The sequence below is a fragment of the Anser anser genome (genome assembly GCF_964211835.1).
Source record: "Anser anser genome assembly, chromosome: 2".
Classification (NCBI taxonomy): Eukaryota; Metazoa; Chordata; class Aves; order Anseriformes; family Anatidae; genus Anser; species Anser anser.
The window spans coordinates 50361920-50377263 of record NC_139721.1 but is presented as its reverse complement, the minus strand read 5'-3'; the positions used below and the strand labels follow the sequence as shown (position 1 = coordinate 50377263).

The following is a 15344-nucleotide window of genomic DNA, read 5'->3' as shown; positions in this document are numbered from 1 at the left end:
GGGGAGAACAAGTTATTTCAGCTTAAGACTGAAAGGATCCCTTGTGTGCCTACAATTCAAACTTTTTAAGAAGAGACTGGTATAATAACATATTGGTATAGTAAGATTTTATAACAAAGACGGGCTCATGAGGAAATTTCATGTACTTCTAACGCCAACAGCAGTACCTAGTATCACAGAATGCTTTGGATTGGAAGGGACCTTAAAGCTCATCCAGTTCCACCTCCCCTGCCATGGGCAGGGACACCTCCCACCTCGACCTGCTGGCCAAGCTGCTTTTGATGCAGCCCAGGATACAGTTGCTCACGCAGCACTTTGCTTGAAGCCCAGGTGCATCAACCACCACCCCCAGGTCCTTCTCCTCAGGGCTGCTCTCAATCCATTCTCTGCCCAGCCTGTGTTTGTGCTCAGGATTGCCCCAGCCCAGGTACAGGACCTTGCACTTGGCTGCGTTGAACCTCATGAGTTTTGCACAGGCCCACCTCTCAAGTCCATCCAGCTCTCTCTGGATGGCATCCCTGCCCTCCAGTGTGTCAACCACACCGCTCAGCTTGGTGTCATCAGTAAACTCGCTGAGGGTGCACTCAATAACACTGTCCCTTTCAGCAAAGATGTTGAATATGAAACCAAGTCACAGTTGCAAGGCACCAGTATTACTTCTGTTTTCAACAACGGCTTTACTTTCTAGCTTGTGTTGTTCTGTGCAACCTGACATGTGTGATAAAAGGCATGGAGCAACTGTAACCAGCATGAACTCTTTCTCCTACCTACAGGCTCTCTCCTCCCTGCGTGATCTTCTACATCCACTTCTACTCTACCATCTCCTGGTTGGAGAGATTTCCTCCCTCCAAAAGTTCTTTTGAAAACAGTGTCACTCCAGACTTGTAGTCAAATGTGCTCCAGATATCAAGAGTGAAATTAGCATGCTGGACTCTGTCTCCCACACTGCGGGAAGATGGCACTTGTTGCACTGATACCTGGCACTTGAGCTTCTACCACCATCAGCCTCTCCTCCCCTTCTGCCTATCCCCCAGGGACGGAGGGTTGTTGCCCCGTTAGTATCAAAGCCCTTCACATTCCCCTACCAAGAAGGGGAAAGCATAACCTCCCTCACTGCTTGTCAGAAGTTGCGTGATGAATACATTCAGATATAGAAAGTGCAATAGGTCAGAATCATGAACAACTGAGGTGGCACTTCTGGAGCATAAATCTGACATCAGAGCATGGCAACTTTTTTTTTTTAACCCTTTCTCTCCAACAGGAAAAAAAACTACATCTGAGCTGTTTCAACTGCAGTCACAAATTAAATTTAATGAGCTTACCAATTTACAGTAGCTTCCCCCTCAGGTGATCACCCTTATGCACAAAGTCTCCAGTTCTACAGCTGCCTCTATTCAGGAAGGTTCTTCTAGTCTTTTTTGGGAGATACCTTTCAGAAGAAAAAAATGCAGGCTCCAAAGAGGCTTACACTCCACATTAATAAGGCCAAACTGCTTAGAAAACTGTGGGTCAATTCAAAATCATTTTCCAAATTAACCGATTTGGAAAAAAAGGAAACAGGCTAGTTAATTTTTTTCTTCCGAAGTTCCTAAATAGAATGCAGACATGAAAGAAATCAGTTTTCACCTTGAGAGCTCCATTTTCTTTGAACACTTGCACTTAGTATCATCCATCAGTGACCAACACAAAACTGGCCCTGACCATCCATTCTTCCGTCATACTTTCCTATCTGAAGTAACTACCACAGCTATTATGCAAATCCTACTAGCCATCTTCTGAAAAACATATATTCCCCTAACACTAAAACCAGTGAGTATTTCCCACCTTAAATGTCAAAATGATAAGAAAAGCTTCTGACCTTCCCTTCTTTAGAAAATGCAAACCAGACGTGAGGGACTTAGTTTTGGGTAGTCAAGGCTTTCTTTTGCCATTATTTGCTAAAGAAGAAACCCAACTTATAGAGAAACAGTAGCAGTTGGTGACTACATGGGAAAACAGCCATTTGTTATTAATGCAATTTAAGTGTGGATAAATAACTAGACTTTATCGGGAAATACCAGTTTTCCTCTGAATATATTCATACCTTGGCATTTAACTCATTTGAACACTACGCAGCAATAACTGAATATTACACAGCTTTTAAGAGGAAAAGAGGACAAGATTACTCATCAATATTTGACCAAGTATGAGAATTCAAGAATTTCTTAATTACTTTTTTCTGAAGTGAATATTACAATTTGTGAAGATCTGTAGGAAAAGCAAGTACCTGTCCCACTTGTATTTCTAGATCAATTAAAAGTTCTGTAGACCAGATATACACAACCTAGACAGGCATTTAGGTAGTTCCAAACCACAATCCAAAATAAAGCCTTAGTTTGTCTGGTGTTTTCTACAGAGGTTTCCAGGAATCGTGTCTTTGCACTACCTTGGACCACACAACTAAAAAAAAAAAAAAAGAACACATTCACATTTTTCTGTTTCTTTTACACAGGCTGAAGAAATATGAACACACTGAAGAAATGGAAGAGGGAAAGCTGAAATATAGAAGCCAAAAGTTGGATTTAAATTAGAGCCTACAAAGAGATTTTAAGGACTGTCTCCATGACATAGCATTGTATAAATATTGACAGGGAGTGGCAATCTTTCAGCAAGCAAAAACCCATGTGTTACAAGATTTTGAGTATCAGAATAGACTTTGACCTGTGCTGTAATGAGAACCTGGTGCTGGTCCTGTGACAGTTTTCCCTTAACAGGACAGGCAGCTAAATGGTCGGAGCAACTGCTGCTTGTCTAGATCGCCTCTGGACTTCTGCAACCTCGAAACCTTAAAGATGCACCTCAACATGGTGCTGCACCACAGCTGGTGCCGTTTGGATATCCATCCATACTGAAAAGCTCAAGAAGAAACCTGACTAAAGATTACACTACAGGACAGCCAAGAGTCTCAACATAGCAAAACACTACAGACACCAAGATCTCCAAAGCATTTTTATTTCCCTGAAGATCATGTTTCAGCTCTTGTTCAAGCGCTATTTGTCCAAACGTGCATCTCAGCAGACTTCTGAGGAAGGCGACAGTGCTATTTGCATTTGCTTTAAAAGTGCTATAACTGGGTGTTGGCCTGCATAGCGTTTACAGTTTTATGAGTACTGTCTCATCACCCTTCTGGCTTTATTGCTGTTTGAATGACTGAACAAATTAAGGCAGAGGCAGAATAGTTTTCAAACATTCTCCAACTGTGTTCTCAAAGACGGAAGTTCAACTTTCCAGAATTTCCATTTAGAGCCGCAATTTCTTGATGACAAAGGAGTTTTGATAAATTGCATCAACTAAAGGTCAGAAGACATAGAAGGTTTTAAATACATGTTTCAGAACCTCTCAAATTCAAGATAAACATCCTGTATTGAGATAAACATCTCAGTATTCCTTGGTAAGAGACCTAAAAAAATTTTATTTTCATGTAGTGTTAAATTACATCCTCGGGAATTCTGCTAACACCAACTGTGAGGCTACCCATATCACTCGGTCCTAGAGCTTCTAAATATTTATTAAGTTCTTCAACAAGTGGCTCCCAAAGCTATCATCTACCAAAAAAATCAAATAAAAATCAAAGAACTACATACCCACAGGTTGATTTTCAATTTGTCCAACAAACAAATTCCAGGTGTTTCCCTCTTCCTTCCTGCCACCCCCAAAAAACAAAAATATTCCACAGTTGCCAGGGAAAGGACATTGTAAATGCTCTTTCCAAGTAAAAATGTTTGTAAGCAAACTATTACTTTTTTTTTTTTGTGTGTGTGTTTTTTTTGTTCCTCCACTGGTCTTGCTGAAACATGTCTTAAGATCAAATTCCTATTATTCTTGATTAAAACTTTTTACAGAAAAAACAGTAATTACATGCCTACAGCCTCTAGTATTACAAACAGAGGTATCAGCTAAGTTAACAATTCTTGTATAAAATCTACCGTACACTGTGAATCAAATGCTAACATGACAGTCCCACCATCTATACTGTTACTCTCTGGGGGCTTGCATAATATTAAAAAGACTCCTAGAAGGTGCAACCTAAAATGCAAATTCAGTTTTTGTGTTTCCAAAGCTGCCTTACAGTTGCATTTTACCTTTTATCATTAACTTCACATCAACGTATTTCATAATTCACAGTGATGAGTAGGGAGTATTAACCCGCAGTCAGAGCTACTTTTATACACAAAGCTTGGATATGGTAACTTGAAGACCCAGAATTACAATTCCAAGTCAGCCAGAAGTCTTATTTTATACCTAACTGAAGAAAAAACACCAGATCTGAACGGCCATGGTGATGTGTCCAAAGAGATTGTCAACTTCAGGATGCTTTAAGTAGTCTGCAGGTAGTTCAGAGTAGTTCATGATTTGAAAATGTTTGAGCTCAGCTTTGCCAATCTTCTATGCATTAACTTTATTACCAAAAGAGAAAGCTTCTCATATACCTAGTTTCTTCAGCATTTTATCACTCAGATTCTCAGAGCACAGTTAGCATGTTTTCAGAGAAGGTGATTTTCAACAGTTATTTTTACAGGTAAGAGCTTCTGAAGTAAAGGTACTTTGACTTGCCTTCTTTACTCCCCTCCCCATTTATTTACCAAATATTTAACCACAAGGTCTCCAAAAATGCTTTCTAAAAAGTTTGAAGTGGAGAAGATAAAAAGAGGTCTAGTGACAAAAGAGATTTAAACCCCAAATCCTAAAGCGCATGAGATCTTCTCACCTTTTCCAATTCAAGACAGATTAATATAAATTCATCTGGCCAAATATTAATTAGACATAGGAAAACCAAGAGAATCTACATTGGCACTTGTGTATTTTTGTTACAACAAAAAATAAAAGTCTCTTGACACTAGATAAACCAAGTTTGTCATAAGCAGCAGTCACTGTTATTAGCTGATTGGAAGCTAAACTACTGAGCAAGTGAAACATGACATCTTTGAAGACTGAGACCATCTGAAGTCTTAAAATCAACTTCTCAATTAATTGACAAAGTATTTGAATAACCAAGTTACTCAAGCGTCCACATAAAATGTAGAAAGACTCTTTCAGAGTTGTTGGCAGAGCAAAGAGAGCATCAAAAAGCTTTTTCATGAGAGTTTGCTAGATACTTTTCAATCAATCACAAGCATAAGCAGCCTTAGGTCAAGACGTGTCCCTGTATATCCACAGATGATATCCCTCCCTCCCCACTCTCCAAAACCTGGAAGCCTATGAACTCCAAGAATTTAGTAAGGAACACCAAGGAAAAAAAAAAGTGTTTTTATTCCAAAATCGTAAAAGCATACTCGGTGAATACTACTTTCTCCTGCTTAACAACATTATTGGAACACTAAGCTGAAGATAAAAGGGACACGGTTTAGTGGGTGACAGTAGTAGTAGGAGGATGGTTGGACCAGATGATCTTGAAGGTCTTTTCCAACCTTAATGAGTCTATGATTACACTGCCCTTATCTGCATTTAGCACACCAATGGTATGCACCAGACCTGACCATCATACACCCTACAGCGTGACAACTCATCTAGCACAGCCTTCACAATCCTTATTAGGTCTTTTCAAGACGCAGAATGCTAGGATGTGGCATGCTGAGAAAAGTACTAGGCGATGCTGTGGCACATACTTTACCAAGAACACAGGTTCTGGCCTCCTCCTGGCTCACGGAAAAGACGACCTGTCTATGATTTCCCAGCCTTGTGCTAAATCAAGTGCACGGAAGCCACAAAGATGCAAACAAATTTAAACAGTTGCAACTTATAGTCAGCTTTCTTACTTTGCTTTTATTACAACCCTGTTTGTTTTTCCTTTCTCTTATGCACTTCTCCCTCCTGTGCCTCAGCTTTATTAATTTCCTTCCTGCACCATGTGAATTGAAGTCCTCACTATGTCTCTTCCGTTTGCTCTGTTGTCACAGCTCCTCTCCCACACCTTCCTGAATCTGTAATGCACCTTCCTCTGTATCAGACCTTCTCCCCACCTGCCCTTCCCCCAGTCTTCTTTCCTTATTGTTCTCATACTACTTCACTTATAAATTTAGGATGCTTCTCGCACACAGAAGTTAGCTTATGACATTCACAAAAAAAAAAAAAAAGGTTACAAGGTTACAAAACTGGTTTGAAGTTTATTCCATACCTGCCTTCTACCCTACAGGGGCTACTAGCTGATGAGGGATGGAGGGGTGTAACAGTAGGAACGGAAACGAGATAAAGTAAAGCTAAAGAGTAGAAGTAAAAAGCTGAACTATCTTAGGAAAAACCAAGTGCATTGCTAAAACTTCTCCTCACAGCCAAAAGCATGTTTCTTGAAACTAAAGAAACTCCAGCATTTTAAGCCTATCCGTATAGAATATCAGATGCTGAATTTAAAGCATCTGTGCAATATATGCTTTCTATCATCCATACATTACAGCTCCGATGAAGAGTTACCTAACATCATTGCTGAGGAGAAGTGAAAAAGTAAAACCAATTCATGCCTTTACTCAAAAGAAAAAGGGTGTTTACATTTTAAAGATGTTATAAAATTGGATAAATGTTCATATTGAGTCTGATGATATAAACTTGCTTCTGTTTCCTTTGTAATTGTACTGGGCCAAGAGACTGACATGTTTCCTTGGCCTGGGGAGGAGGGGTCATCTTTAAAGATACTTCAGGTGCAGATCAATTACATCTATACCTAAGCATTTCTTTAAAACATATCCAAACAGATTATGATAATTTAATATATAATTATACCTTAAGCTAAGAATGACACCTGTAGTGTGAATCTCACCTCAAAGTGGTATAAAATACTCAAACTCTTTAGAAAGGGTTGCATACTTAAATTCTGCAGAAAAAAGCCCTAGAACTGATGAGATGAAAAAGTCCAGCCAGCAGAGTGATACAGTGACCAAACACACACAAAAGCAACCTAATAGCTGATGTCTTCAGAATACACACTTTTTTTGTTGTAAGTTTAAAAGAACATTACCTGTAACTATGGCTAACAAAAAAATAATTCTGATGGCTGTAACACAAGAAGCTGCCTTTAAAAGAATACTCAAAGGTATGCCAAAAATCCCAGAAAATTGCTGAAGTTTCACTTTAAAGGACACGCTTAAGATCTGAGAGGCAAACACATGTTATAAAACTTAACACAGGCATGACAGGAAGCATCCCAACAAGTTTATTCCCAGACTGACTACAGCCTAGCTCCCAGTTCTTACTAAGGTAACTATAAAGAGGCAAATCCTTAAACTGATTAAAAGATCAAGGAGTACAGTTAAAAAAATACTATCAACTGCATGCCTGATATCTGAAAGCTCATTAGTACTGCTGTAGAAAGCCCCCCCCCCCGACGTATTGCTAGCATCAACACACATACTAGCAACCTGAGTCATGGTTAATGTAAAAACTCTGGCCTCTTAATTCATTCTATACCCCTGACTTCTGTCTATAGATGCAGGGTGTAATAAAAAAATTTGACAGTACTGTCCTAAGTCATCAGAACTGACAAATTATACCCTAAGCATCAGATCTGTTCTCATTAGCTGTGGCTCAAAGATGAAAGATATGTAAGCTAGATCAAAAGCAGCAAGTTAACTGGAAGATGCAGCGCGTTTTCCTTAGTGGCAACAACATCCATGAGGCCCTGCTTTTATCCAGGGAGGGAGCTTTAACCTGTCAACACCTCCAAACATCACAAATCGGTAAAAAGGTAAACAGAGTACACACTGTCATGCACTCGTGCAGGGTCTTTCATGAGGTTCTTTTCACCTCTCCAGTACTTTTATGCTCGCATGAGCTATCTCGTAAGAGCCATGCAGGGAAGATGAAGAATGACTATTAGGAAGCATCTCCACCCCTCGCTCCCCCCCTAATGGGAGAGTTCATCCTAGGCACAAATTCAGTTTACTTGTTCTCTTTGTGACAGCAACAGGCGGGGAAGATGGGGACCCACCTACACACTTCCGAACTTGTATCACTTCCTACAAAGAAAAGAAATTCACTAGTTCGGCGTAAAAGTAAGAATTACACTTTTCTACTTAAGGATATCTCTAGGCATATCAAGGCACCCATCTACATCCCAAGTAAATTGACTAGATTTGGCACACACTTTGGCAAGGTGCTTTTTATAATCAGAACTGAAGTACCACACACTTTTGTGCAAGCAACTGTCAAATGGTGTTGGTTTTATGTCAGGAAGTGTTATGTTTTGCTTCCTTATGATGCAATTACAACACTGACAGCATTGCAGAGAGCCACTGAACCATCAGGTATGATCAAGTAGGGAAACAATTAGCAGACAATTGTCCACCCAGCACACCAACTATTTTAATATGCATTTAACCCCTCTGCCGTGACTATTTTGCCACCTGCAAGGGCGCATTAATCTTACAGCTGTATTTTACATGGCATTAGTACTTGCCAACATCTACGCTAAAAAGGAAGAAGTAAGTCAGTGCTGCAGTGCTTAACCACAACATAAGAGGACTTCACTCTTAAAAAAAGTAAACACTTTCAAAGAGGGAATTGGTAACAAAGCTATTTACAGTCGTTTGCTCGCACAGGGGACTGACACTCAGGAATTACAGCTCTGCACAAAGCGTCCACTGGTGACAGTCAGCGAAGTAAAGAAAGGTGCATGAAGCGAGAGGGATGACAAGCCTGAGGCAGGACTGGGCGAGCTCCTCCTTGGCACGAAATCCACTCTCCCTCACACACAGAAATTCATGCACCCGTAGCTCAACGCTGAGTAAACAAAACACCAGTGCAGAGTTGAGCAGAGTGACTCAGCCAGCAGTGAGAGATTCAGTCCCACAGGGTAAGAAATTTGGGGAGACTGCTCTGGGGACCCATCGGCGCTCCCTACTTACCAGCAAACAGTCCACGTTCACTTCGGATTTGGGGTCCTTTAAAGTCACATCGATTTTTTCGAACCGAGCCTCAAAACTCTCTCCCGTCGACATGTTTCCACGGATTAAAAAGTTTCCCTTATTCCAGAGCAAAATAAGTTTTTTTTTTTTTTAAAAAAAAAAAAAAAAACAAAACAGGAACACGCACAAAAGAAAACCCACGCAGCCTACGCCAGGCTGGGGAGCGCTTCCTGCGGAATCCCTTCAATCACAGAAGTCTCTGAGGCGAGTCCCCCGCTCCGCACCGACAAGGGGGAGGCAAACCGAGGGGGAGCAGGCAACCGGGGGGCTGCTTCTCCCCGCTCCTCCGGGCACGCACGCACTTCCCCGGGCGGCTCAGAGCTGTGCAGCGGCAGGTTTCCTCTCCCTCCCTCCTCTGCTCGGGCCCCGGTGCCTCAGCAGCCGCATCCTCCCGGCCGGGGAAGGCGCCCTGGCAGCCAGCGTAGCGGTTCTTCCTCCTCCTCCTCCTCCTCCTCGTCGTCGTCGCCCCGCAGCAGCAGCAGCAGCCGGCGGCGGGTCGGTGCCAGGTTCCCGAGGGCGGCAGCTCTCTCCCCGGAGCACCAGCAGCAGCAGCAAGAGGGGAGGTGGAAGGTGAAGAAAGCCACGAGCCTGCAGGGAGGGAAGAGCGAGAGGAAAAGGGGAAAAAAATAAATAAATCGGGAGGAAACCCTCAGCGCCTCAGCACCCGGGGGTGCTCCTCGCACCGCGGCGGGCAGGGGGCGAGCCGCTTCAACGGCGGGGCGACGGCAACAGCATCTTCCTCCCACCTCCTCCTCCTCCTCCTCCTCCTCCTCCTCTTCGTCGTCTTCCTCCCGCCTCCCGCCTCCTCCTCCTCGTCTTCCTCCCGCCTCCTCCTCCTGCCCCCTCCCGCCTCGCTCAGCCCCCCCCCAGCCCTCACGTACGGGACAGCAGCCCCGGGGCCGCCCGGTGCCGGGTGTGAGGGGAGGCGGCTCACGGCGCGGCGGCCGCCAACATGTCCGCCTTCCTGTTTGAACGGGGGGGGGCGGCTCGGCCAGCCCGGGACGGCGGCGCGGCGGGGCGCGCATGCGCGGCTCTGCCCCGGGAGGGGAAGGGGAGGCGTGAGCGCGCCGGGCGGGGGCGCCGCTCAACGGTCGGAGGGGGCGCGCGCGCGGCGGCCGTTAGGGGCGGTTGGTTGGGGGCGGTTGAGGGCGGTTAGGGGCGGGGTGGCCCTGACAGGGCGCTGCCGTGAGCCCCGTCCTCTGCTCCTTCAGGTGCCGCTTCAGGGCTTCGGTTCCCGCTGCCGTTGCAGAAATGGCCAGCGCGTTCCTACCGAGATCGCTGAAAGCGACGTGGGACGGCAGCTCGTTAATCGCTGGCGGCTGCAAGCCCGTATCGCCAGCGCTACGCTGGGTTTTCAAAGCCATGGGCACGAAACAAAGCCATCTGTAGTCAAGTGCTCGCGTATTTGAGCTGTTCCACCTTGGGTATTCACTACCTGCCATCTGGCTTCGTTCAGAGGAAAAAGAAACAGCATTCTACATTTTGCCTTTTTTTGTCCACAACTGCCTTCATATATACGTGCATATATATATACATATATCATAGAATCGCAGAATCATTATGGTCGGAAAAGACCTCCAAGATCACCTGGTCCAACCATCCCCTTACCACCCATGTCACCCACTAAACTATGTCCCTAAGCACCACGTCCAACCTTGCCTTGAACACCCCCAGGGACGGTGACGCCACCACCTCCCTGGGCAACCCATTCCAATGCCTGACTGCTCTTTCTGAGAAGAAATGTCTCCTCATATACACATAGATATATATTTACAAGAATTACGTACACTTAAAGGAAAAATGTATGCTACAACAGCGTTATGCTCGTGTTTGATTTCCCTCATCTTGTGCAGGCCATTACCACAGCCCTTTGATTGGAAGGGTTTGGTCGCTCTTGGAAGTGGAGATGTTCCATTTCAGCAACCACAGTCCACAGAGAACATCTCATGCGCCCCGCCAGCTACAGCATCTAGGCTTGTGATCACTCCATACATCATGCAGTGAGTCGTCCTTGAAATGCAAAGGAAATGCTCCTTACAGACCTGATATCAAACAAGGTAAAAATCACTATTAGAGATGCAGAGCCTGATTTGCATTGCTTTTAGGCATCTGGTTTAGCCATTAAACATACATAGGTATGATGCCAGGCCTCAGCAGGGTGATTCCAAGCCCCTAGCTGAAACAAATGCAAAATTCATGAGGCCTGTAATAGAGAAAGGAAGAGGAGGCCTGAATCTGCAGCTCACAGCCCTGAGTCATGCTCCGGATGCTACTTATGTGTTTTATCGGATGAATACGGGAAAAGATATAGGTGGTCTTGGAAACACAACACTTTTTCCATCCATTCCAGGCTTCCTTTCTGCAAACCAACATGGATCGTACTCTCACTTGCCCAGTGCACGTTGCATTACCTTATTACAGTGGCCCAGCTTCAACACAACAGGTGGACAGAAGCACAGCACTGCCCAGCACCTCCTCCAGCGATTCTGGTGAGGGAAGCTGCTGTGCTTGTGCTCAGCTGCATGCAAACAGAGTATTTTGAACATGGCTGTCAGATCGGGCTTTTCTCACGAGTATGGTGAAGTAAAAATGTCTGTCTGTCTGCCTCAAAATGCAGTAGAATTTGCGTGGGAGGTGCCTTAGCCAGCTGTCTAGGAAACTGTGAGCACTGCTTTGAAAATGTCAAGGGGAGCAAAAGGGAAAATAAATTCTAATTTTAAAAACAGTTAGGGATTAAAAGTGTCTGGTGAGATAAAATGCTCATGTTGTAACTCAAGAGTGTAATGTAATAGTTTCTAATCCAGTGAACACTCATTCACGTTTGCTCTTGAAACATATTTTCATGAGCTGCAGTCAGACTGTTTGTATCTTTATGATAAGGAACTTGCGTGTGTCTAGCACTGGACACTTAGGAACCATATGAAGTTCCATCCTAGATAAGCAGTCATAATGCATTGAACACAATGTCTTACTTTGTTTTTGCTTCCGGATAACAAATAAACTAAAAATGGATAATTTCTTCTTCCTGCGTTTGTTGCGCCCCATATTTTGGAATTTAGCTGGCTTTTGTTGAGCGAAATGGCAATTACTCGACACATGTTTCACCTGATAACACTGAGCTGATTAAGCTTGCAAGCCTGAAAGATCTTTTTTTCTCTCTTCAAAAGCCTGCAGCCTCTAATACGGGAAGGTGTCTCTGTGTTGGCTCGTGTCCATGCTTTGTACGCAGACAAACTGATATCCTCAATAAAACAGGAATCATAGTCCTCGCATACGTTGTCTGCCTATTTTATGAGATATTTGAATGCCTCTGTTATTAGTGTGATACAAATATGTACAAAGTATGTCACATATGTCAAATATGACAACTATTGACAAATATGTCAAATTGACACTGACTGAAAAGCTGATTTCTTGACAGAGATCACAATTTCCTATTAAATACAGAAGTCAGTAAAATAGAGTTACTACATTATACCGTAAAAAGTACATGTAATAGCATTTATCACATAAGTAACATTCTTGTACATTACAGTAATAAGACTTCAAATCATAGCAGGTTTCAAGGTCACTTTCAGGAAGTTAGCAAAAAGCAAGAACAAAACAGCAATGGAGTACTTGGCAAGTATTAGCTGGGCCCTCTCTGAGCAGGCACCGTGACCCCCCACCCTCTCATGAAAAAGCTAGGGACGACTAAGTGAGAGACCCTGTAGTAAGGTTAAAGGCCATCTCGATTTCGATTTCTTAGGTCGCCGACTGTGCGTCTTTAAAAAGAGTACACTCACAGAAAGTGAGAGAAGGCGAGGATTCGCTAACTTCTGATGTAAGTACTGACTTCAGAAGAGTTACACAAGGCAGAAATAAGTCCACATCCTGTTCACCATATTAGGCCAAGTTGGTAACGTGGGATCTACCTTCACATTCAACTTCCTATTTAGTCAGCACGAAACCTGCAGCAGTTAAATCACACTACGTGAGGCCTGCTTTTGGTCCACCACCCTTTTTCCTTGTTTGCCATACAATATTGACTCAGGTTTGCCTCAGCTCTAGTCTTCAGGGCACTTAATGGTGTGGGCCAATATCTCTTGAAGCTGAGTTGAAGGCTGTGGACAACAAACACAGTCCTTAGGCAAAACGTTTTGACAAAGCTGTGCACCAGAAAGGCCTTTCGCAGGCGCTCTCAGTGTTTCAATCAAGGACTGGTGGCACGTCGGCATATCTGATCTGACCTTAGGTATTGATAAAGTCACACCAACACTGAGCTCTGTGTACTTGCAAGATCTGAAAAAAAAAGCTGCGCTAGGTGGCGAATGCTGGTAGCAATAGTAGCTGGTAGCTAACCGAAAGCTCCAGTCACACTGTTGACCGCATGTCTTCCCTCGCGGGCTGCATGCTGGAAAAACTGAAGGAATTACAGGCTGTAGGTTAGAAGTGCAAGATGCTTGAGGTAGTGAACACGTTAAAAAGTGGTACCAATGGGAGTGACAAAACCGAGAAGTGACAGATATTAGTCATAACACTTAGTACAGGAGGAAAAGGCATTTTGGTTCTTCCAGGATGAGGAAAAATGCAAGAAGTAGAACAGAATGGAAATAGAACAGAATAGAAATTGCCTTGACAATAAAAATTGCTAGCAAGAGAAGACAAATTTGGATATAATCAATCAAAAGAGAATTTGGCATGGATATACTCAACCAAAGTACTATCTTTCAAACCTCTGTAGATGCTGAAAACTTGCAATATATACCTATGTAGATAAGTACGTGTCATTAATGTTAATAAAGACGGAGGGCTCCAGGCACATGACCTGGCATATTCTGATGTGTCCCAGCTCCTTGACAAAGTTTCCTGCTCTTTCCTCTTCCAGCACCATGCACTTCCACGCACAGTGGCACTTCTGCTTTGTGCTTAGCACAGGAAACCTGGGGAAAAACTGCTCCTGCAGCCTGTGCATGGTGAGTGATGAATAAGAAATGGGGCACCTGGATCTTTGTTGGCTTCTCTTGAACGAGCTAGAAAAAAAAATCACCTTTTGGAAATTTTGCAGTGTCCTGGTTTGGGCCACTGAAAACAAAGTGTTGCAAGCCGGGAAGTGAACTGGATGGGATCGTCTGCTCCAGTGCAAACACAGATGCGTCTGCTGCCAGCAGACAAGGGCATGGTTGTATAAACAGCTCCGTGTAGGCCCTCCCAAAGCAACTTGTGCTGCATCTGGAAAGGAGGGGAGCTGTGAGCCCGGAGAGAGATAGCAATCCACAGGGTAAATATCTGGTCACCAGATGGCTCAGGCCAATATCAACCGCGAATGCGTATACAGCGTAGGCTCCCTGTGCTTTTATGCTTTAAAAGCACAGAAAAAGACTGTGACCAATGTATGGCAAAAGCTCACCAAGCGATTTTAAATCAAATCAAAACAAAATTCCACTGGAATGCTGAAAGCTTCATACCTCAATGAGGACTATTTCCGTGGCAAATACTGTTTTCCCACTGAAGCCACTTGGTGGGTACAGAAAACGTTAAGATGCCAGAAATTCTTCTTCTGCCCTGGGAAAAAGCTTTTTTATTTTCACTGTCCTGGAGCTTAAAAATGGCCCAAGTACTTTGTGCTTGAAATCTTCAAAAACCCAAACAAACTCAACTCTCAGCCCAAACAAACAAACAAAAAAACACACGTGGAAAGCTTTAGCCTGAAAAAATGGTTTCAGAAAATTAGGATTATATTAAAGCAGGAGCTAAAAATTAATCTCCTCACGGTATCATCTATCAGGGTTTAAAACAACAGGGAATTATTTGTATCTTTTTATTTCCATTGTAAGTAGAGTGATTACAGTCATTATAGACCTCTTTGTAGATTAAGCTATCATGAGTCTGACTTTCTGCTATTAATTTGTTAGCTATGAATCATCTACAAGATTAAGAATTGTTCTTCCTATTTCCTCAGTTCTTACTCCTAAGCTCTCTCCCAGAACAATTTTCTCCCACCCCACCTTATTCCTACTTCACCCACATACACATATCACATTTCCTGTGGTTGGATTAGTTCTGCAGTCCTTACTGAAACTGTTCTTCTGAAGGCAATAGTTGAAAAGTAAACCAGGCTGAGTTTAAAAGTAAATTAGCTTTGATTCTCCTGGCTTTAGTTTTATGTATATTGTCCTAAATATCTACACTGCCTGTAAATGCTTTGCTCTTTTGCTGAAGACTGTGTCAAATCCATAAAAAACTTTGTTTTTGTCTTGGGCCTGGGAAATATTTAACAGTTTCAGGCTTCAGCAGATAATTAACTTCTAAATTACACATTTTATAACTTTGCTGGAATAAAAGGTGCTGACTTTATATGACCCTTCTGTAGACAGAATGATGAAAGTTGCATTTCTTGGCACTCATCACCATCGAAAGTTTTGCAGGACA

General features: G+C 43.2%; 1 protein-coding gene across 1 annotated transcript in view; it reads right to left on the bottom strand.

Annotated features, from left to right (window-relative positions):
* ROCK1 (Rho associated coiled-coil containing protein kinase 1) overlaps positions 1-9971 on the bottom strand; it is a 90101-nt gene extending 80130 nt beyond the window's left edge. The window contains exons 1-2 of the mRNA XM_083821860.1: positions 9815-9971; positions 8874-9521 (exon numbers count right to left, since the gene is read on the bottom strand). Of these exons, the coding sequence (XP_083677986.1) occupies positions 8874-8966 (93 nt within the window). The 5' untranslated portion in view covers positions 8967-9521; positions 9815-9971. The remainder of the gene's footprint in view (positions 1-8873; positions 9522-9814) is intronic.
* Between the last annotated feature and the right edge of the window lie 5373 nt (positions 9972-15344).